The sequence below is a fragment of the Neofelis nebulosa genome, chromosome 1 (assembly GCF_028018385.1).
Source record: "Neofelis nebulosa isolate mNeoNeb1 chromosome 1, mNeoNeb1.pri, whole genome shotgun sequence".
NCBI classification, from domain to species: domain Eukaryota; kingdom Metazoa; phylum Chordata; class Mammalia; order Carnivora; family Felidae; genus Neofelis; species Neofelis nebulosa.
The window spans coordinates 102,483,286-102,506,095 of record NC_080782.1 but is presented as its reverse complement, the minus strand read 5'-3'; the positions used below and the strand labels follow the sequence as shown (position 1 = coordinate 102,506,095).

General features: G+C 36.1%; 1 protein-coding gene across 1 annotated transcript in view; it reads left to right on the top strand.

The window, feature by feature from the left end:
• The window catches only part of FCHO2 (FCH and mu domain containing endocytic adaptor 2), a 124,237-nt gene that overhangs the window by 10,827 nt on the left and 90,600 nt on the right, over positions 1–22,810 (top strand). The window contains 1 exon segment of the mRNA XM_058729913.1: positions 5,825–5,916. Coding sequence (XP_058585896.1) covers positions 5,825–5,916 — 92 coding nt within the window.

Below are 22,810 nucleotides of genomic sequence, written 5' to 3'. Positions count from 1 at the left end.
TGATAAACTGTTAACTGTAGTCAGAGTGGTAAGAAGAGACAATAGGTTCTGAGAAATTTGTGGTTTTTGTTTTCTTTTTTGTTTTTTTAAGTTAACTTATTTTGAGAGAGAAAGAAAGAAAGACAGCATGAGTTGGGGAGGGGCAGAGAGAGAGAGAGGAAGAGAGAGAATCCAAACAGGCTCCACACTGTAAGTGCAGATCCCAGTATGGGGCTCAAACCCACTGTGAGATCATGACCTGAGCCAAAATCAAGAGTTGGTCACTCAACCCACTGAGCCACCCAGGCACCCCAGAAGTTTGTGTTTTCTTTATCTTTTCTTTCTTTCTTTCTTTTTTTTTTTTTTAATGTTTATTTATTTATTTTTGAGAGAGAGAGAGAGAGAGAGAGAGAGAGAAAGAGAAAGAAAGAGCATGAGCAGGGGAGGGGCAGACAAAGAGGGAGACACAATCTCAGGCAGGCTCCAGGCCCCAGCTGTCAGTACAGAGCCTGACGTGGGGCTCAAACCCAGGAACTGTGAGATCATGCCGTGAGCCGAAGTCAAGAGTCTGAAGCTAAACCGATTGAGCCACCTAGGTTCCCCAGAAGTTTGTGGTTTCTTAAAGGACTTGTATGACTCTGGACTAAACATCTTCAAAGGGTAATAAAACTTTTTTCCTTCTTCTTCATGTTAAGAATTAATTCAAAGGTTTTTAACACTTGTTTATACCAGATTATAACAAGATTTTGTTTGCCCCAGGGCACAGTCATTAGACTTTTATGAATGTGCCACCTCTTTTGTAAAGTGCATTGAGACCAGCAGATTAAAAAAGATCCTATCTTAGCGTAAATATTCAAAAGAATTGTCTTCCTTGTACCAGTAATAGTGTTAATAGATGCTTTTGTCACTTAATACTGAAAATTTCTCTGCAAGAATTTGATTGAAATGGATAAAAATATTTGCCTAAGCTTTTTGATAGCTTTATTGTGATATATTTTATTTACTGTATAGTTCACTTATTTAAAGTGTACAGTTCAGTGCTTTTTGACATGTAGTCCTCATCACAATTTTAAAACGTTTTCATTACATCACAAAGAAAACCTGTACCTCTTTTCACCTCCTACTTCACAACCTCCCCTTCCCAACAACTCACTAAATCTACTTTCTATCTCAGCAGATTTGCTTATTCTAGACATTTCATATAAATGGAGTCATACAATTTATGGTCTCGTGTCTGATTTCTTTAAGATGATTATAGTTATTCATAAAGTCACATGCATCATTGTTTGTTTCTTTTATTGCTGAATTATATTCCGTTGTATGGATATACCTTATTTTGTCTTTTTATTCACTGGTTGCTGGGCATTTAAGTTGTTCCTTACATTAGGTTATTTTGGGCTGTCATGGTAATTGTGTCTTGCTTTTTTCCATTGACAGTGTATCTGTCTGTTTTAAGAATTTTAAAAATCTGCAATTTTTTTTTTACTGTAGTCTTTTAAAAAATACTGTATTTTATTGTAGGATATACTGTCATCTACTTAACCAGTTTTATATCTTTTAAGTTTTATTCATTTTGCCAGAGAGAGAGAGAGAGAGTGAGCATGCACCAGTGAGGAGAGGCAGAGAGAGAGGGAGAGAGACAATCCCAAGCAGGCTCTATGCTGTCAGCACAGAGCCTGATGCGGGGCTTGATCTTGTGAACTGTGAGATCATGACCTGAGCCAAAGTCGAGAGTCGGACTCTTAGCTGACTGGGCCACCCAGGTGCCCCTACGTAACCAGTAATATTAATGGATGTCTTTGAGTTTTTTCCATTTTTCACTATTATAAATAGTACTTCAGTAAATATTCTTCCACATGTATCTTTGTGTGTGTGTGTTTCTGTAGTATAGATTTCTAAAAGTGGGATTGCTGAATCAAAGGGCATGAATATTTACGGTTTTAGTAAAATATTGAAGATAAGAAGACATCTTTAGACATAATTCTATTTGATAATAAAAGTCTGTTGTCAAATTATTTGTACATTCATGTATTTGTACTCAAGGAAAAGCCAGTTCTGCTTGCTTGAGTTAACAGATTTTGTTAAGAAAAAAAATTTTGTGTTGAAAATGAGAAGAACATATCCACTTCAAGGTCTAAGGTGATAAAATGGATATGCAGTTCAGAAATACTTCTTATTTTACTTTTCTTTGAATTAGAGCCATCTACTAAAAACGTTGGTGACTAATATAAAATTACAGAACCTGTGTGGAGGTACTTCTGGTTAAAAAAAATTGGGGTGATCTTAAATGATGGCAGAATTACAATGAGTTACAATTATCTTTTTCAAGAGTGGTCTCTCCCCGTTTCACCAGAATTTTCAGTGTTTTGTGCAGGTGAAGACACTGAAGCCAAATGGGCCTAGACTTCAGCTCCAGGGTTCTTGTCTTCTGCTGTATTTTTTGACATATAAATTTCTATGTATTTAGTATTTATTTAGTCATCTGTTATCAAAGCTGTAAAGTAAGTTTTTGGCAAGGGACAATACAATTTGGGTTCTTTGTCAGACACTTTGAAATTTTTTTTTTTTATTTTTATTTTTTTTTAGAAAAAAGGTGTATTTGTATTTAAGTGTGTGTGTGGAGTGAGAGAGATCACCCTACACACTAGCGCCATTTGAAGTAGTAAAATTTTTGCTTAGTTTGTGCTAAAGTTCATGAGTAATAAATATTTGTGTTAATAGGTTTGTGAAATTGTTAATGAATAGTGCCTGGAGTTAGACTCATGTTTTCTGACCTCAATAAATGAAAAATCTGAAAATAAGAAGAAATGACAAATGGATTTGTAATCATGTGTTTATGCATATTCATTATATGTGAATATATGTTTATATTTAGTTGTTAGTGCATTTTGAGGCAGGGTTCTTCTGTATCACATCCTTATTAGAATGAATTTTTCTTGTCTTTCCAAGTGAAAACCTGAGGGATGGAGTAGTTAGTACTGTTTCTTAAGGTATATTATTGATACTGTATTAATATTGTATTGTATATTAAATAGATTAATATTCATAATTTCCTCTATTAGGATTTTTAACTAGTAGGCTATTTGGATATCTGAAGTTCCCAAAAAAGAGCTTACTCTTTAAAGGACTTTTTGATTAAAACCCAAATTTCCAAATGTAATTTAACCTTTACTTGATTCCTAAATGTTTATAATACTATAACAGTGAGGGGTGCCTGGGTGGCGTAGTCAGTTAAACATCCTTGGTGAAGTGACTTCTAGTTAAGTGACTCTTGGTTTTGGCTCAGGTCGTGGTCTCACAGTTCGTGGGTTTGAGCCCTGTGTCAGGCTGTGCGCTGGGATTCTGTCTCGCTTTCTCTCTGCCACTCTCTTACCTTTCTCTCTCTCAAAAATAAATAAATAAACATAAAAAAATACTGTCACAGTGAGGCAAAACGCTCAGGACCTTGTTGCCCCAGTTACTAGATGGTGTCCAGTTCCTTATCTCTTTTAAAAAAAGTTGTTTTGTTTTTTTTTAACTTGTAATCCTGGTAGAGTATTTCTTTGTTTATTTATTTATTTATTTATTTATTTATTTATTTATTTATTTTTAACATATGAAGTTTATTGTCAAATTGGTTTCCATACAACACGCAGTGCTCATCCCAAAAGATGCCCTCTTCAATACCCATCAGCTACCCTCTCCTCCCTCCCACCTCCCAACCCTCAGTTTGTTCTCAGTTTTTAAGAGTCTCTTATGCTTTGGCTGTCTCCCAACTGGTAGAGTATTTCTAATAGTCTGTGTGTCTGTTTGAATAGCCTTTTACTCCTAATTCACTTCCAATTTGAATATGATAATGAATATGCATAACACATATTGGGAACCCAGGTAACCTGACTTGTTAGATTTATATGCAAATGAGAAGTAGTAGATGTCTATTGAGAACTTTGGGGCATGAGAGCTTCAGACTTTTGATTTTATGGTTTTAGAATTTAAGTTTCATTTTGTTTTTAGAGTTCATGACTATATTTTGGAAGTTGGTGGATAGGTAATTATGTGTAATTTATGCATTCAAGTAATCAAATGAATCCCTTTGAGGATTCAGGTCCTTCATTATTTTGTCTGTAACTGTACTTACTAATCTGCATGATGATGTTATTTTTGCTTGCCATAAACTAGGGATAATGGTTATGTCAGAGAATATTCTTCTTTTGGTTAGAATAAATTTGCATGAAAAACCCATGGAAAGTAAAAAGCCAAAGTTAGATAATAACTTTTTTCTTTATGTTAAACATAAAAAATTATAGAAACCAAATGGGTATCTTTGGATTCATTAAAGACGATGGTTTTATGTTATATTCTTACTTGTGTAAAGAAATTGATGTTCAAAATGTTGAGTATATTGTTTTTTATTTTTTTATAATTAATTTTTTTAATGTTTGTTTTTGAGAGAGAGAGACAGAGTGCAAGTGGGAGAAGGGCAGAAAGAGAGAGAGACAGTATCTGAAGCTGGTTCCAGGCTTCAAGCTGTCAGCACAGAGCCCGACCTGGGGCTCGAACTCACAAACCATATCATGACTTGAGCCAAAGTTGGACGCCTAACCAACTGAGCCACCCAGGCGTCCCGAGTGTATTGTTTATATTATCTCATTATAAATAGGACATTTTATTGTATATGTGGCAAAATAATTACTTTCTGTATTAGTTTACAACTTTGGTAGGGATCATTTCAGTATAACAGGAATTCCAGTTTCCTGTTTTCAGTGAGCTGTAAAAAAATTAGGTTTCCTATTGTGTAATTCTTGCTTACTGTATTGCTTTCTATTTCCAACAAATATAGTCAGTTCTTTATTATTTTATTTTCACTGGAGCAAAATAAAAACTAATTGTAAAGAGAGTTGTTGATCTAAGTTTATTGAGTCTTTTGTTTCATCTATAAAATTGGTATTTCTAATGTTTTCTTTGCTGTGACTTGCTAATTTAGCATTTATTGGATTAAATGGCAGTAAAGGTTTTCTAGGATTGTGTAGTGGTCTGGTTCTGCTAATTTCCCATTAGTAGAGGACTAGCCAATGAGTGTTACTACTCTTTTATTAAAATTTTAAAATTTCTCACCTCTCAAGTTGTTTAAGTTTACTGAAAGATTTATGTTAGTGATTATAAAGTATTTTGTGGTATTGAATGGTTATGTGGTTAGTAATAGGCTATCTTGACCCAGAAGTCAAGTTTAGTTATTTATTTTTTCATTTTTAATTTTTAAAATTTGTTCATTTTAGGGAGAGAGAGAGATTGTGAGCAGGGGACAGGGGCAGAGGGATAGAGAGAGGGAGAGAGAATCTCTGCACTCAGCACGGAGCCTAACCCGGGGCTCCATCCCACCTGAGCTGACATCGAGTCAGGCACTCAACCAACTGGGCCACCAAGGTGTCCCAGGATTTAGTTGTTTTAAAACAGGGACTCTTTGTTACATAATCAGGAATCCCTTAGTGCGTATTAAGGGAATTGAAATGGGATTTGGTGATGTATTTAAAAAGATACATGGTTATCTTTTCTAAATTAGGCTGCATGTTATTTCTTAAAATTTCAGACTTAATTTCATTTAATATACTTTTTTGAGTGATTATACAATGTGTGCATGTGTGTTTAATGTGTGTATATGTATAATAAATTGTAAACTTTATTAAAGTGTAGAGTTTTCCTTTGATATAATTTGAAGTCATACAAGGAGCGGCAATGGTTCATTTAAGGAGAAATAGTTCACCTGAGCATTAGCATTGCATATTAGTTAATGGAGGGTTATTCGTAAGTCGTTTTGGTCATTTTGATCTTTTTTGTTTGTTAAACTAAAAATCTTTTTTGATTTCAGGGGGAAAAAAATAGTGGCTTTGATGTCCTTTACCATAATATGAAACATGGACAGATATCAACGAAAGAACTAGCAGATTTTGTGAGAGAAAGGTATGTATTTTTTTAGTAAGTCATTTAACAATTCATCATCAAATTAAATTTTAGAATAGAGATGGGAAAATTTTAGTTAGATTTGCATTAAAATAATCAAGTACACTTATATAGTTACATTTTAAAGTAGTAGTTACCTGGCATCTACATGCTGAGGGCTAATTAGTGGCTCCAAATAATATTGCTACACTCCTGGTTTGCAAATCACTGCTTGAATATATATACCTGTTTATCGTTGAAAGAGCTAGCAAGGTGGTACAATAGAAAAATTGAGAAATTTTGTGGGATAAAATATTATCGTTTCTTTAAACAAACATGTCATTAAACATACTAAAATAAATTGAAAATTTTTCTGAATGTGTAGTTATGTATTATTATAACTTTTAAAACATTCTTTATTTAGATTTTAAGTAGGCTCCATGACCGACATGGGGCTTGAACTCATAACACTGAGAGATCAACAGTCCCATGCTCTACTTACTGAGCCAGCCAGGTGCTCCTGTAATTTTATTTTAAAAAAATATAAGTATATATTTTTCCATTCTGTAAATTTGTAAAATGTGATTTTCTTTAAGACTCTTAGAATATAATAGTTTAAAAACTGTTGCAATCAATGTATTTTGGTTTGAATAAAGCTATTTTGTGGCTAGGCCCAGTTTGTGATTTTTATACGAGCACGTGTTTTTGTTTTTTATTTTTTTATTTGAGAGAGAGAGAGTGCAAGCAGGGAGAGGGTCAGAGGGAGAGAGAGAATCTTAAGCAGGCTCCGTGCTTAGTATAGAGTCTGACATGGGTCTCAATCCCATGGGCCTGGGATCGTGACCTGCGCCGAAATCAATAGTCCGACGCTCAAGTGACAGAGCGACTCCAGCGCCCCTATATGAGCACATTTAAAATCTTTATCTTAGTAATATGGGGCTATTTTGCCATTATTTATTCATTTGTTTGTTTGTTTTTAAAGCTTTTATTTTTTAAGTAATCTCTACACCCAACATGGAGCTTGACCACACAACCCTGAGATCAGGAGTCACATGCTCCACCCACTGAGCCAGCCAGGTGCCCCAATATTTTGCCTTTTGATATAATACTCCATTCATTGGGGTTTCTGGCTGGCTCAGTGGATGGAGCATGTGACTCTCAGTCTCAGGGTTGTGCATTCAACCCCCACATTGGGTATAGAGGTTACTTAAAAAAATAAACAAACAATACTCCATTCATTTCTTCTTTCAGTAATATATATTCCATGTTTGCTGTGTGCCAGGCACTTGTCTGGATTCTGAGAATATAGGGGTAAAGACATAGCTTTTGCTGTCATAGAGTTTACCAACTGATAGGAATTGGGGAACAAACTATTTTATGTAAGACCAGTCCTCTTCTGGCTTTCACTTCTCTTTTGGAGGTAAGAGAGAATCTAGAAGCTCTAAGTGCTTTGGATAAAACTGTCCTTCACTAGCTTCTGCAACATCACTGGCAGGAGTAAAGAAGAGGCCTCAGAATACTGCATCTCCTGGCATGTCCTCTGGCCTTCCTTTTCCCCCAACATTTGCATCACTACTATAACTACTTTGAGACATTCAGGGCAGTTGTCATCAGGCCTTTTAGCCTATTTATGTCAGTTACCATAAGATGTCCAGAATCTACCATTTCTTGTTCAGAATCTAATCCCTTTTTTTTTTTTTTTTTTTTTTTTAAATTTTTTTTTTCCACGTTTTTTATTTATTTTTGGGACAGAGAGAGACAGAGCATGAACGGGGGAGGGGCAGAGAGAGAGGGAGACACAGAATCGGAAACAGGCTCCAGGCTCCGAGCCATCAGCCCAGAGCCCGACGCGGGGCTCGAACTCACGGACCGCGAGATCGTGACCTGGCTGAAGTCGGACGCTTAACCGACTGCGCCACCCAGGCGCCCCCAGAATCTAATCCCTTTATGATTCTTTGGGCAGTGAGACAACCAACCCTTCTTTCCACTAGTTCCCTACTTTAATGTTTTCTTCATAGCACTTAAAACCATGAGGTGTGTGATATTTTACTTATTTATTTGTCTCTCCCCTCTGGAATATAAATCCCACAAGGCACAAGGGCAGGGGTTTTGTTTTGTTTTGTTTTTTGTTTTTGCTTATTACTCCATCTCTTGAGCTTGGGAGAGTGCTTGGCTCTTAGTAGGCCCTAAGTAAGGATTTTTTGACAGAATAAATCTCTGACTTTACTACCCTGATCCAAGCTGTCATTGTTGCCTGAACTGCAACAGTAGCTCCTCTTTTTTTTTTTTTTTTTTTTCCCTCTTCTTTAAGTTTATTTATTTATTTTGAGAGGGAGCATGAGCAGGGGAAGAGCAGAGACAGAGAATCCCAAGCAGGCTTATGCCGTCAGTACAGAGCCCAACGCAGGGCTCAATCTCACAAACTGTTGAGATCATGACCTGAGCCGAAATCAAGACTTGGGCTCTTAACTGACTGAGCCACCCAGGCGCCCCAACAGCAGCTCCTCTTTGATCTGTCTACATTCGTTCTTATTCCCCTGCAACTTATTCTTTGTACTGTAATTGGAGTGCTTTTTCTAAACTGCAATGAGGTTTGTTACCTTTCTGGTTTGAGTCATTTAGAAATCTTCCCATTACTCTTAAGGTCAGTCTGCCAACATCTTGGTCTGATCCCAAGCTACCTTTCAAGCTTTAGTTCATGCCAGAATCCTTATTCTTTCCTTTCCAGAGACATTGGCCATTTATTGAAAGACGTCTTCCAGTCCAGGCTTTGTACATGCTTATTCCTGTTTTTGCCTAATTAACACCTGTTCTTTAGAGCTGAGCAGTGTGGTCACTTCTCCAGAGATGCTTTTCCTCATTTCCCTGACTAGGTCAGAAATACCTATTATAGTATTTCTCAACATCATATATCTCTTTGCAGTATCTATAACATTTTATAATGATTCATTTTTTAATTTGTCTCTGTGTTTCCCTATAAAGGGAAAATTATGTAGTATTCTTCTTTACCCTGGTGCCTTGTACAGAGCCTGGCATAATTAGATACTCATATTTCTTTCTTTTTTTTTTTTTTTTAATTTTTTTTCAACGTTTTTTATTTATTTTTGGGACAGAGAGAGACAGAGCATGAACAGGGGAGGGACAGAGAGAGAGGGAGACACAGAATCGGAAGCAGGCTCCAGGCTCCGAGCCATCAGCCCAGAGCCCGACACGGGGCTCGAACTCACGGACCGCGAGATCGTGACCTGGCTGAAGTCGGACGCTTAACCGACTGCGCCACCCAGGCGCCCCTAGATACTCATATTTCTTGAAGGAGTGAACGAGAAAGGAAGGAAGAAAAGATAGACACATAAACATATACTGTGCACTATGGATTTTGCATACATTAGTTACCTCCTTTCACTATCAAAAGTTTCACTTCCATTTTAGAGATAAGAAAATTGAGGCCCAGAAAGTTTGATTTCCTAAGTCAATCATTCAGTTTCTCTCCTCCCCTCAGTCCCTCCTCCCTACTGGTTTGCTCCCTTCTTCCCTCTTGTATTCCTCTTTGCTCCTTTCTTCCTTTCCTGTCTTTCTCCCTTACTACCCTCGTCCTTCCTCTCTTCTTTCCAACAGCTTTATTGGAGTATAATTGACATACAATGCTGCATATTTGAAGTGTATAGTTTGATAAATTTTGACATATACACATACTCATGAAACCCATCACCACAACCAAGGTAGTGAACATATTCATCATCTCCTTTGTAATTCCTTGCCCCTGTCTCTCCGCCTCATTGCTAAACACCCACTCATTTGCTTCTGACATTTAGGTTAGTTTGCCATTTCTAGAATTTTATATGAATGTAATCATACAGGGTATAGTCTGTTATCCAGTACTTTCACTCAGTATAATTATGTTGAGATTGATCCATGTAGTTGCATTCATACCTTGCTACTGTTGAGTAGTACTCCATTTATAGATATCACAATTTATCCATTCATCTGTCAAAGGAAGTTGTACCTATCTTTTGAACTTTGTATTAATTATATCAGTTTAATCATATAGTAGTTATTTTGTCTTCTGTCACTCAGCATGTTTATGAGATTAATTTGTATTTAGTTTAATTCATTTGCAATGCCATGTAGTATTAAATATGCCAAAATGTATCTACTACCATTGACAGAAATTTGGGATGTTTCCAGTTCTTTTTGCTATTACAAGTGATATTGCTTTGAATATTCTGGCACATGTGTCTTGGTATACATATACATGTATTTATATTAAGTATATACTCTGGAATAGAATTGCCAGGTGATAGAGTAATGTGTATGTTTAACTGTAATAGGTAATGCCAAAGAATTTTCCCAGGTGGTTGTACTAGTTTACAACAGCAGCAGCCTTGTTTCAGAGTTGTAGTCCTTCCATGTCCTCATCACCACTTGGTATTGCCAGTCTTTTAATTTGAATCATTGGATAAGTAGTGGTACAGGTATCCCCCACTTTTCAGAAGCTTGTGTTATGCCAGTTGGCTTTTATGAAAGACGTACGTTAGTACCTGTTTTTGCTAACCCAAGAGAAATTCGAAGAGGATTTTTGCTGTTACAAAAAATGGCAAAATGCAAACATAGCGTTCTGAGTTTGTTTTGCAGTGAGTCCTTCCTTCCATAAGGAAGCAGTGTGCACAGTGAGGGTGGCACTGCCAAGCTCCTTTCCCAGGACCTTTACTCAGCATCTCAGCATCAAGCTGCCATAGTGTTGAACTGTGTCTTTGAGCATCTGTACTTTATTTCAATTTATTTTGTGCATCTGTTAGCAAGATGTGTCCTACAGTATCAGAAAAGCCTAAGAGAGGTTATTTTTGGGGTCTGGGAAAGCTCAAAATAATTTCCATATAAATTAATGGTAATTGTTTCTTTGCTTTATGCCATTTGGCTTATGAAACGTTTCCTCAGAAGGCTTTACTTTTGGATAGTGAGGGATACCTGTATCTTACTGTGGTTTTAAAATGCATTTCCTTGATGAATAATAAGCTTGACATCCTCTCATATGTTCATTGGTCATTTGCATTTTCTTTTATGAAGTCCCTGTTCATGACTTGTATATTTTTTTAGTTTTTTCCCCCTTTTAAAAAATAAATTGAAGGAATTTTTACATATTTTGGGGGGATGCAGTTTGTTGGTAAGGTGTTACAAATTTATATATAAATGCCCTTGATTTTTATATATTGATTTTGTGTCTAGTAACCTGGTTGTTCTTGCTTATTCTGATAATTTATCTGTAGGTTGTTTTGGATTTTCTATGTGTACAGTCATCTTGTACAAATGACAGTTTTACATCTCTCTTTCCAATCCTTATACCTTTATTTTTCTTGACTTCTCATACTGGCTAATACTTTAGGTATAATGCTGAATAGAAATGGAAATGTCAGGTGTCCTTGTCTTATTATTCCCAGTCTCACATTTCACTCTTAAATATGATATATTTATTCTGTTTTTTTCTCTACTGTTAATCAGATTATAGGAATTTCCTTGTTTATATTGTTTTGTAAGGTTTTTCTTTCTTTTTTTTTTTTTAATTCTGCATGGATGTTGAATTTGGTCAGATACTTTTCCTGTATCCATTGATGCGGTATGTTTTTCTTCTTTCTTTCTTTCCCTCTCTTGTTAAAATCTGAATTACATTGAATTTTTTTTAAGATTTTATTTTATTTGTAAATTTTTATTTATTTATTTTCTAGAGAGACAGAGATAGGGCGAGTAGGGGAGGTGCAGAGAGAGAGGGAGACAGAGAATCCTAAGCAGGCTCTGTGCTGCCAGTGTAGAGCTTTGCACAGGTCTTGAATTCACAAAATTGTGAGATTGTGACCTGAGCCAAAACCAAGAGTCAGATGTTCAACCATTTGAACTACCCAGACATCCCTATTTTATTTTTTTAAAGTAATCTCTACACCCAGCATGGCACTCGAACTCACAACCCCAACATCAAGAGTTGCATGCTCTCCTGACCGAGCCACCCAGTCGCCCCACATTGAATTTTGAATGTTAGACTAACTTTTCATTCCTCATATAAACTCAACTAGGTGGAGTTGTATTATCATTTTTATATATTGGTGGTTCAGTTTGCTATTTTATTTAGGATTTTATCATCTGTATTTGTGATTGAATTTGGCCTGAAAAATTCCCTTTATCTAACTATCTTTCTTAGGTTTTGGTATCAAGATTTGTTGGCCTTATAAAATGAGTTGGGGAGTATACATCTTTTTTTTTTTTCTGAAAAAAATATGTGGCAGATTATGGTTTCTTCTTTATGTGTTTCATTAACTTTGCTGGTAGACCCACTGGGACTTGAAATCACCTTTATAGGAAGGTTTCAATTACATATGTAATTTCTTGAATAGTTACAGGACTGTTTGGATATTCTAGTTCTTCTGTGAGTTTGATAAGTTATATTTTTATGGAATTTTTTTCATTTATGCTTTCAAATTTATAGGCAAAAACTTTTTTTTTTTTTTTAATGTTTATTTACTTTTGAGAGAAAGAGAGAGAGACAGAGGTATGAGCAGGGGAGGGGCAGAGAGAGAGGGAGACACAGAATCCAAAGCAGGCTCTAGGCTCTGAGCTGTCAGCACAGAGCCTGATGTGGGGCTGGAACTCATAAACTGCAAGATCATGACCTGAGTTGATGTTGGACGCTTAACTGACTGAGCCACCCAGGTGCTCCAAAACCTTATTCTTAATATCCTTTTATGAACTGTTTTATTTTTGTTTTTTTAAAAAATGCTTATTTATTTTGAGAAAGAGCATGAGCAAGGGACGGACAGAGAGAGAGGGAGAGGGAGAGGGAGAGGGAGAATCCCAAACAGGTTCCATGCTTTCATCACAGAGCCTGCTGTGGGGCTTGATCTCATGAACTGCGAGATCATGACTTGAGCAGAAATCAAGAGTTGGCCACTTAACTAACTGAGCCAGCCAGGCCCCCTGTTTTGTAAACCTTTTAAATATCTGATGAATCTGTACTAGATGTTCCCTTTTCATTCCTGACATCAGTTATTTGTACCTTCTCTGGATTTTATCAGTCTCCTTTGTCACTTGTTGGTTTTAAAAGTTTTTATAAAGAAGCAACTATTAGTTTTGTTGATCCTTTTTGAATATTTGTTTTTTATTTCATTAACTTTGTGTTCCTTATCTCTTTTGACTTTGTATTCAGTTTGCTGTTCTTTTTCTAACTTTGACATAGATGTGTGACTTAATGATTTTCAACCATTTTTACTTTTTTTAAGATTATTTTTTAAATGTCTATTCCTGAGAGAGAGAGAGAGAGAGAGAGACAGACAGACAGACAGACAGAGACAGAGCATGAGCCAGGGAGGGGCAGAGAGAGAGAGAGAGGTACAGAATCTGAAGCAGGCTCCGGGCTCTCAGCTGTCAGCACAGAGCCCGTCGTGGGGCTCAAACTCACGAACCACGAGTTCATGACCTGAGCCAAATTTGGACGCTTAACTGAGTGAGCCACCCAGGTGCCCCAAGATTTAATTTTTTTAGATAATCTCTTCACTTAATGTGGGGCTTAGACTCCAAACCTCGAGATCAAGACTCCCATGCTCCACTGACTGAGCCAGCCAGGTGCCCCAACCTTTTTTCATTTCTGATATAGTCATTTAAATCTGTAAATTTCCCTGAAGCATTGCTTTGTTATGCTTCACGAGTTTTGAGTAATAGGATTTTCATTATATTTAATTTAAAGATATTTTAAGGATTAAAGAATTTAAAGATAATGTGATTTCTTTGTTGCCTCCCTGGGTTATTTAGAAGTAAATATATAAATAAATATGTGTGTGATATATATATTTATATTGTTTGTTTTTGTTACTATTTTTGTTTTTGAGAGACAGCTTGAGCACTGGAGAGGGAAAGGGAAAGAAATTCTTAAGCAGGCTCCACACCCAGCATGGAGCCCAACATGGGTCTCAATCTCATGATCATGAAATCATGATCTCTGCTGAAATCAAGAGTCAGATTCTTAACTAACTGAGCCACCCAGGCACCACTAGAAGTATGTTTTTAAATTTCCAAATATGTGATGATTTTAAAGGTATAGTCTAGCTCATGCTTAATTGCATGTGGTTAGAGAACATACTTCGTATGATTTCAGCGTTTGGAAATTTGTTCACACTTGGGTTATGGACCAGGATAGAGTCGGTATTGGTAAATATCTGCATATACCTGAAAAGACTGTATTTTGCATTTGTTGTCTATATGTATTTGTTAGGGTAAGTTTGTGCATTCTGTTTTTCAACTGTAATACATCCCTACTGGTTTTTATTTTTTTATCCTGCTTGTTTTATCAATTTCTGAGAGAGTTATATTGAAAATCTCATTCTGATTGTGATATTTCTGTGTATCCATATAGTTGTGTCAATTTTTGCTTAATGTATTTGAGGCATGTTAGTAGGGGGCTACAAAATCTTTTTTTTTTATCTTTTATTTTTTTAAATGTTTATTTTTGAGAGAGCGAGACAGAGTGTGAGAGGTGGAGAGGCAGAGAGAGAGAAGGAGTCAACAGAATCTGAAGCAGGCTCCAGGCTCTGAGCTGTCAGCACAGAGCCTGATGTGGGGCTTGAACTCAATGGACTGAGATCATGACCTGAGCTGAAGTTGGACGCTTAACCTACTGAGCCACCCAGGCGCCCCATTCTTTTTTTTTTTTTTTAAATTTTTTTTTTTTAATGTTTATTTTTGGGAGATAGCATGTTCATGTGAGCTGGGGAGGAGCAGAGAGAGGAAGATAGGATCCAAAGTGGGCTCTGCACTGACAGCAGAGGGCCGATGTGGAGCTTGAACTCACGGAACCTTGAAATCATGACCAGAACCAAAGTCAGATGCTTAACTGACAGAGCCACCCAGGCGCCTCCAAATTCTTTTTTTTTTATTAAAGTATAGTTGACACACAATGTTAACATTAGCCTCAGGTGTATAGCATAGGTATTTCACAACTGTATACTTTATGCTATGCCTACAAGTTTAGCTACCATCTATCATTATACAGTGCTATTACTGTACTATTGATTATATTTCCTATGCTGTACCTTTCATCCCCATGACTTATTCATTCCATAACTGGAAGCCTGTACCTCCTGCTCCCCTTCACCCATATTCCTCCCCATCCCTTCCCTCCAGCAGCTATCAGTTTGTTCTTTGTATTTATAGGTCCGTTTTTGTTTTTGTTTGCTTGTTCCTTTGTTTTGTTCTTTAGATTCTACATATAAGTGAAACCATATGGTATTTGTCTGACCTACTTCACTTAATGTAATACCCTCTAGGTCCATGCATGTTGTTGCAGATGGCAAGATTACTCATTCTGAGTAATTATCTTTTCCTTCCTTCCTTCCTTCCTTCCTTCCTTCCTTCCTTCCTTCCTTCCCACATTTTCTTTATCCATTTTATCTATCAGTGGACATTTAGGTTGCTTCCATATATTGGCTATTGTAAATAATGCTGCAGTAAACATAAGGGTACATATATCTTTTCAAGTTAGTGTTTCAAGTTAGTGTTTTCATTTTCTTTGGGTAGATACCCAGTAGTAGAATTACTGAGTTGTATGGTATTTTATTTTTTGAGGAACCTCTATAATATTTTCCACAGGGACTGCATGAATTTACATTCCTACCAACAGTGCATTAGTGTTTCTTTTTCTCCACATCTTCGCTAACACGTGTTTCTTGTTTTTTTTATTTTCTGTTTTTGATATTACCTATTCTGACTGATTTGAGGTAGTGTCTTACTGTGATTTTGATTTGCATTTCTCTCATGATTTGTAGTATTGAGCATCTTTTCATGTGTCTGTGGGTCATCTGTATGTCTTCTTTGAAAAAATTTCTTTAGATCTTCTGGGTTGGTACAAATTTAAAACTATTACATCTTCAGGATGAACTGCGCTTTTTATCATTATGAAGTGTCCTTTATATCTGTGACATTGTTTATTGCCTTGAAGTTTACTGTGTTTTTGTAGGGTCATCGGCTTGCTTTTGGTGAGTGTTTGCATGATATATGTCTTTTCTTTGCTGTTTTCTTGTGGTGTAGTTGTGTTTCTTATTTTTAAAGGCACTTTGACAGTCTTTATTTTAATTGGAGCATTTGGTCTGTAACGTACAGTAGAATTGCAGATATAGTTGGGTTCAAATCTGTTGTCCCAGAAGTTGTCATACTTTCTATGTAGAGGTCCAGAAAGTCACTATTTCAGGCTTTGTGTGTCATCTGATCTCTGTTGCAGGTATTCGGCTCTGCCATTTTAGTACAAAAGTAGTCATAGCCAACATGTAAATAAATGTTCTTGGCTGTGCTAATAAACTTTATGGGGACAAAAATGGGCCATAGTTGGTTGATGGTCTTGTAGATTGCCAAACTCTGTGTTATTTTAGTATTTGCTATTTGTCTTACTTGTTTGGTATTTTTTCCTCCTCTTTCTTGCCTTTTGGCCTGTTTTTTGTTTTTTTTTTTAATTCTTGTTTTTTTTTTTTTATTAGCTTAGAAGTAAAAACCCTCTTCTACTGTTCTTTTATTAGTTATCCTAGAGATTATAATATACTTAATTGAGCTGTTAACTTACAATAATAATTGATCCTTTTACCCTCTTTCTGAAAATGTCGGAACCTTAGAATACTATCACGTCCTGACTTAATGCCTCATAGGACATTTGTGTGTATGTGTTTAACTTTGTCCTATGAACATTGAAAATTTTCCATTAAAAACTTTTTTTTTATTGTGGAAATACATTTCTTTAACTTTTTATTATGGAAAAATCCAAACTTAGTACAAAATGCATTAAATATATAAACCACTAAATAATGAACTCTAATATAGTGTCAGCAATTTTTGCTATTTTGCTAGTCTTGCTTAAAGCATTTCCCTAGCATCAAATTGTTATGTTCATGGATACTTTTTTTATATGTATCTCTGATACCTAAGGACTTAAAGAAGAATGATATTATTAGTCATCTAATAAAATTAGCTGTAACTTAGAAAATATTTTCTAATATCTAATCCAGCTGATTTATTCAAATCAGATTGTTACATATTTTATTCTTCTATATTCTTAGTATTTTGGATGGTCATTATTTAGATTTATTACAATTATTTACTTTTTCTCTGATAATTTGTCTTTTTCTCTTTTTTCACTTCTGTTTAAATTTTTTTTTTAACGTTTTATTTATTTTTGAGACAGGGAGAGACAGAGCATGAATGGGGGAGGGTCAGAGAGAGGGAGACACAGAATCTGAAACAGGCTCCAGGCTCTGAGCTGTCAGCACAGAGACCGACGCGGGGCTCGAACTCACGAACCGCGAGATGATGACCTGAGCCGAAGTCGGCCGCCCATCCGACGGAGCCACCCAGCCGCCCCTTCACTTCTGTTTTAAAAACATCTTAGGGGCGCCTGGGTGGCTCCGTCAGTTGGGCGTCCGACTTCAGCTCAGGTCATGATCTCACAGTTCATGGGTTCGAGCCCCATGTCGGGCTCTGTGCTGACAGCTCGGAACCTGGAGCCTGTTTCAGATTCTGTGTCTCCTCTCTCTCTCTGCCCCTCCCCTGTTCATGCTCTGTCTCTGTCTCAAAAATAAAAAATAGTAAAAAAAAAAAAAAATTTTTTTTTAAACATTTTAAATATTTCTTTAAAAAATTTTTTTTACATTTATTTATTTTTGAGAAACAGTGAGACAAAGCGTGAGTGGGCCAGGGGCAAAGAGAGAAGGAGACACAGAATCTGAAGCTGACTGCAGGCTCTGAGCAAGCGGTCAGCACAGAGACTGATGCAGGGCTCGAACCCACGAACTGTGAGGTCATGACCTGAGCCGAAGTCGGACGCTCAACCGACTGAGCCACCCAGGCGCCCCTTAAATATTTCTTTTAATGAGTATTTTCTGTTAATGAATTCTCAGTTTTTATTAGCCTGATCATATCTTTATCTTCATTTTAAAAACTTTTTATTATCGACAACTTCAAACACATATAAAACTTTACTCAGAAGTCATGAACTTAATGTAATGAACTTCCATGTTGGAATCACTGAGCATGAATACTTAGCAAAACACAACCAGTCTTGTTTCATCTGTTTTATACCACTGAGTTGTTGTGAAGCAAATCTCAGATTCAGAAACCTTACATTACATCCATTAGTATTTCATATGTATCTTTAGAAAAAATCCGTAGAAATATGAAGTAAATCTCAGATTCAGAAACATTACATTTCATCCATTAGTATTTAGAAAAAATAAAAAGAGCTTTTTAAAAAATATAACCACAATATGTTATCTAAAATTATATATTAACTTCTTAATATCAGCAAATATCCAGTCAGTGCTTTGTTTTCCTCAGTTGTCTTATATGCACAGTACATGCGGTTGATTTCCTCCAGTTAGGATCCCATGAAGATTTACACATTTTGTTTGGTTGATAGGATTTTTGAGATTTTTCAAATGCTAATCTGTAGGTCTATCTCTCCACCACCTTCATAATTTTTAATTTCATTTTAGAAACCAGATTTATTTTTTTGTTCTATAGAGTGTCCACTATCCTGGAATATGCTAATTGCATATCCATAGTTTTATTCAGTATTTTTCTTTGCTCATTTCCTATAAATTGTCATTTAAACCTAGCAGCTTGATCAGACTGAGTTCAGTATTTTGACAAGAATACTTCATAGGTGGAGTTGTGTACTTCACTGGAGTCATATAATTATCTGGTTATATCTGTTTTATTATGTTAATAAATATTGATTGTCACCTAGATCCATGATTTCATTAATGTTTTTTATTTCCAGTCATGTTTTTGCTAGATATTGGATTCTAGTTGGCAGGGTTTTTTTTGGTAAGGTTTTTTTTTTCTTAGAGCAGCTTTAGGATTACAACAAAATTGAGAGGAAAATACGGAGATTTCCCATTTGTTCCCTGCCCTAACTTATGCATAAATAGCCTCCCCTGTCATCAACATCATTTACCAGAATGGTCTATTTAAAAGATTAAAAAAAAAAAATTATTTATTTTTGAGAGAGAGAGTGAGCAGGGGAGGAACAGAGAGAGAGAGTCCCAAACAGGCTCTGCATTGTCATCACAGAGCTCATTGCAGGGCTTGAACCCATGAACCGTGAGATCATGACCTGAGCTGAAATGAAGAGTTGAGCGCTTAACTGACTGAGCCACACAGATGCCCCTTAAAAGGCTTCTAAAATTTTTAATTGAAATATAGTTGACATACGATTTATATTACTTTCAGGCATACAATATAGTGAATTGACAATTACATACACTACAAAAAGCTCACCACTATAAGCGTGGTTACAGTCTATCACCATACAGAGTTTTTCCAGTATTGTTGACTCTTGTTCCCTATGCTGTACTTCTCATACCCATAACCTTTTTATTTTATAACTGGAAGTTTGTACCTCTTACTCCCCTTCACCTGTTTTCTCCATTTCCCCACCATCCCCTAGAATGGTACATTTTTTACCAAGGATGAACCTGCATTGACACATCATAATCACCCAAAGTCCATTGTTTTACCTTGGGGTTCACTCTTGGTATTGTACATTATATGGGTTGGACACATGATAATGGCATAGATCCATCATTACAGTATTATGTAGAATTTGTGAATTTATGACTGTCCTAAGAATTCTTTGCATTCTTTTGTATTGTTTTCATAGTTTGGCCTTTTCCAGATGTTATATAGTTGAAATCAGACAGTGTGTAATAGACTTTTCAGATTGGCTTCTTTCACTTAGGAATATGCATTTAAAGTGCCTCTGTCTTTTCATGGCTTAGTAGCTCATTTCTCTTTAGTACTGCATAATATTCCATTGTTTGGATGTATCATAGTTTATCCATTTACCCACTAAAGGATATCTTGTTTGCTTCCAAGTTTTGGCAGTAATGAATAAAGCTGCTGTAAGCATCTGTGTGTGGGTTTTTTGTGTAAACTTAAGTTTCCAACTCCTTTCGGTGGATACTAAGGAACTCCATTGCTGGATTATATAGTAAGAGTATGTTAAGTTTCATAAGTAACCCTCAAACTGTCTTCCAAAGTGGCTGTATCATTTTGCATTTCTGTCAGCAATGAATGAGAATTCCTTTGCTCCACATCCTTGCCAGTATTTGGTTTTCTCAGTGGTTCAGACTTCAGTCCTTCTAATAGGTATGTAGTCATATCTTGTTTTAATTTATATTTTCCTGATGACATGATCTCTAGCATATTTTCATATGCTTATTTGCCAACTGTATATCTTTTTTTAGGGAGATGTCTGTTAAGGTCTGTGGCCCATTTTTTAGTCATGTTATTCTAAGAGTTCTTTGTGTATTTGAGATAACAGTCCTTTTTCACATGGTGTCTTTTGCCAATAGTTTCTCCCAGCCTATGACTTCTTTCTCTTGACATTGTCTTTCACAGAGCAAAAGTTTTTAATTTTAATGAAGTCCACCTTATCATTGATTTCTGTCATAGATTTTATCTTTGTTTATCTAAAAAGACAGCACCTAAGACATCATACCCAAGGTCTTCTTAGGTTTTCTTATGCTTTTCCTAGGAGTTTCAGTTTTGTGTTTCACTGGATTTTAAAAAAAATTGAAGATCATTCTAGTATCTACTGTTGAGATGTCAGCTATCAGTAATTATTGCTTCTTTAGAGGTAACATTCAGTGATTGGAAGTGTTTAGCTGCTTTTAAAATCTTTTAGTCTTTAATTTTCAGCAGTTTTACTATGACTAGGTGTAGATGTAGTTTTACTATGTGATGAGATGTACATATCTTTTTATTTATCCTCTTAGGGTTTGTTGGGCTACTTGGATCTGTGGTTTGAAACCTTTTGTCAGTTTTGGAAAATTGTCCATTATTATCTCTGAAAATAATTTCTTCTGACCCATTTTTCCCCCTTTACACATATGTTAGAGTTTTTTACTTTGTCCTTTGTCCTTCTGTTTTCCATTCTTCCATTTCTCTTCTGTTTTCCATTCTTTTGTCTCTCTGAGCTTTATACCAAGATAGAGTCTTCTCATCCCTCTTCTGGTTTATTTATACTCATTATAGTGTATTGAATCTGCTATTTAACCCCATCCATTGAGATACTAATTTTTGATATTACATTTTTCAGATACAGAATTTGTATCTTTTTTCAAATTTGCTATGATTTCCTTTACTTTTTAAAAATGATTTCCATTTCCCTATTGAAATTTTTGATTTAATGTACTGTCTCCTTGAACATAATACATAAACTCATAAAGTCCAAGCTTTGTAATCTCAGCATTTGAAACATTGCTCATTTGTTCCTCCTGGTTTTCGTTCATTTGTCATATTTGCCTGATGGTTTTATGAATGTATGTTAAGACATCCATACAGGATCCAATATCAAGGTTTGAAAAGGTATGGTTTGCAGTCCCTTTGAGAACTTGCCTACTAAACATTCATCCTTACTCTTTGAGTCTCAAAGGGTATGGGATTTCCCATGCTTAACATCTTTGGCGAGTCTCAATCTAGTTTTGTCTCCCTTGCTCTGTGAGAGTTTTTCAACTCTGCTCCACTTCTCAGTCTCAGCTGCTGCTTCTAGATGCCCCCCAGGGAAAAGCTGACCGACATATCTGACTTACTTTTCTGGATAGCCTTCTCTTAAATCTTGGCTTACTCATTGCTCTTTTTTTTTTTTTTTTTAAATTATTTATTTTAGGGAGAGAGAGAGAAAGTGTGTGCAGGGAGGGGCAGAGAGAGAGGGGGACACAGAATCTGAAGCAGGCTTCAGGCTCTGAGCTGTCAGCACAGAGCCCGACGCAGGGGGCTCGAACTCGACAAACCATGAGATCATGACCCGAGCCAAAGTTGGACACTTAACTGACTGAGCCACCCAGGGGCCCTATTGGCTTACTCAGTCTTAACTGCCTCTTTAGCTTCTGTTGCCTTTTAGCCCCCTTTCTCCATATTTTTCTGGCTTTCCTCATCAGGATGTTTTTTTGTACCAGTTTACTATTGCTGGAGATTGAATCACTTTTTTGTGCTGTTGAACTTATCCATTGAGATAGTAATATTTTTTTTTCTGTATTAACTCTTTTTAGATGATCAGAGTACCGCCCCTGTGATATAGTATATTAAAAAGACACACAGAAGTTTAAAGGAGAAAAAAAAAAGTCACAGTCCCATCAGTGAGAGGCAATTACTAATAATAGTTCCTTTTTGTTAGCTGGTTTTTGTGAGCAGGGCGCTGGGGAAGAGTTTGAAGATAAGCTTAGTTTGAATATTCTGAGTTTGAGGGGATTAAGGTACCTAAGTAGGGTTATGCTTGAGACATTTAGATATTAAATTGATGGTTTGATGTAAGAACAGTGTGGAGATCTGGATTTGGACATTAAAAGCAGAAAGTTTCAGGGCACCTGGGCAGCTCATTCGGTTAAGTGACTGACTTTTAGTTTCAGCTCAGGTCAAGATCTCACAGTTTGTGAGTTCAAGCTGCATGTCAAGCTCTGCACTGATGGGGCAGAACTTGCTTGAGATTCTCTCTCCTCTCTCTGTCCCTTCCCTGCTTTCACTCTCTCTCTCAAAGTAAATAAACATTAAAAAAAAAAGTTAGTTGAACCTGTCAAAGTAGATGGAAGGTCTTTGGTGTTTTGTAGATTATTTCACTGTTACAGGTTGCACAGATAGAGAAGGGACAGGGTAATTGTGGGAGAGATAAGACAAAACTTAACTTTTCTAGTGTTAAGAAGGCCAGTAAAGTCTCATATTTTGTATTTGAGATTATGTGTTTAAGGGAAAAATTGTTTTCTTCCATATTTAATGGTTTGGTTGATTTTTTTTAAAGCCTAAAATCCTATATGCTAAATTAGTGGTTATATAAAACACAGTTTTCAAAACAATTTTTTTTAACGTTTATTTATTATTGAGAGGCAGAGACAGAGCGTGA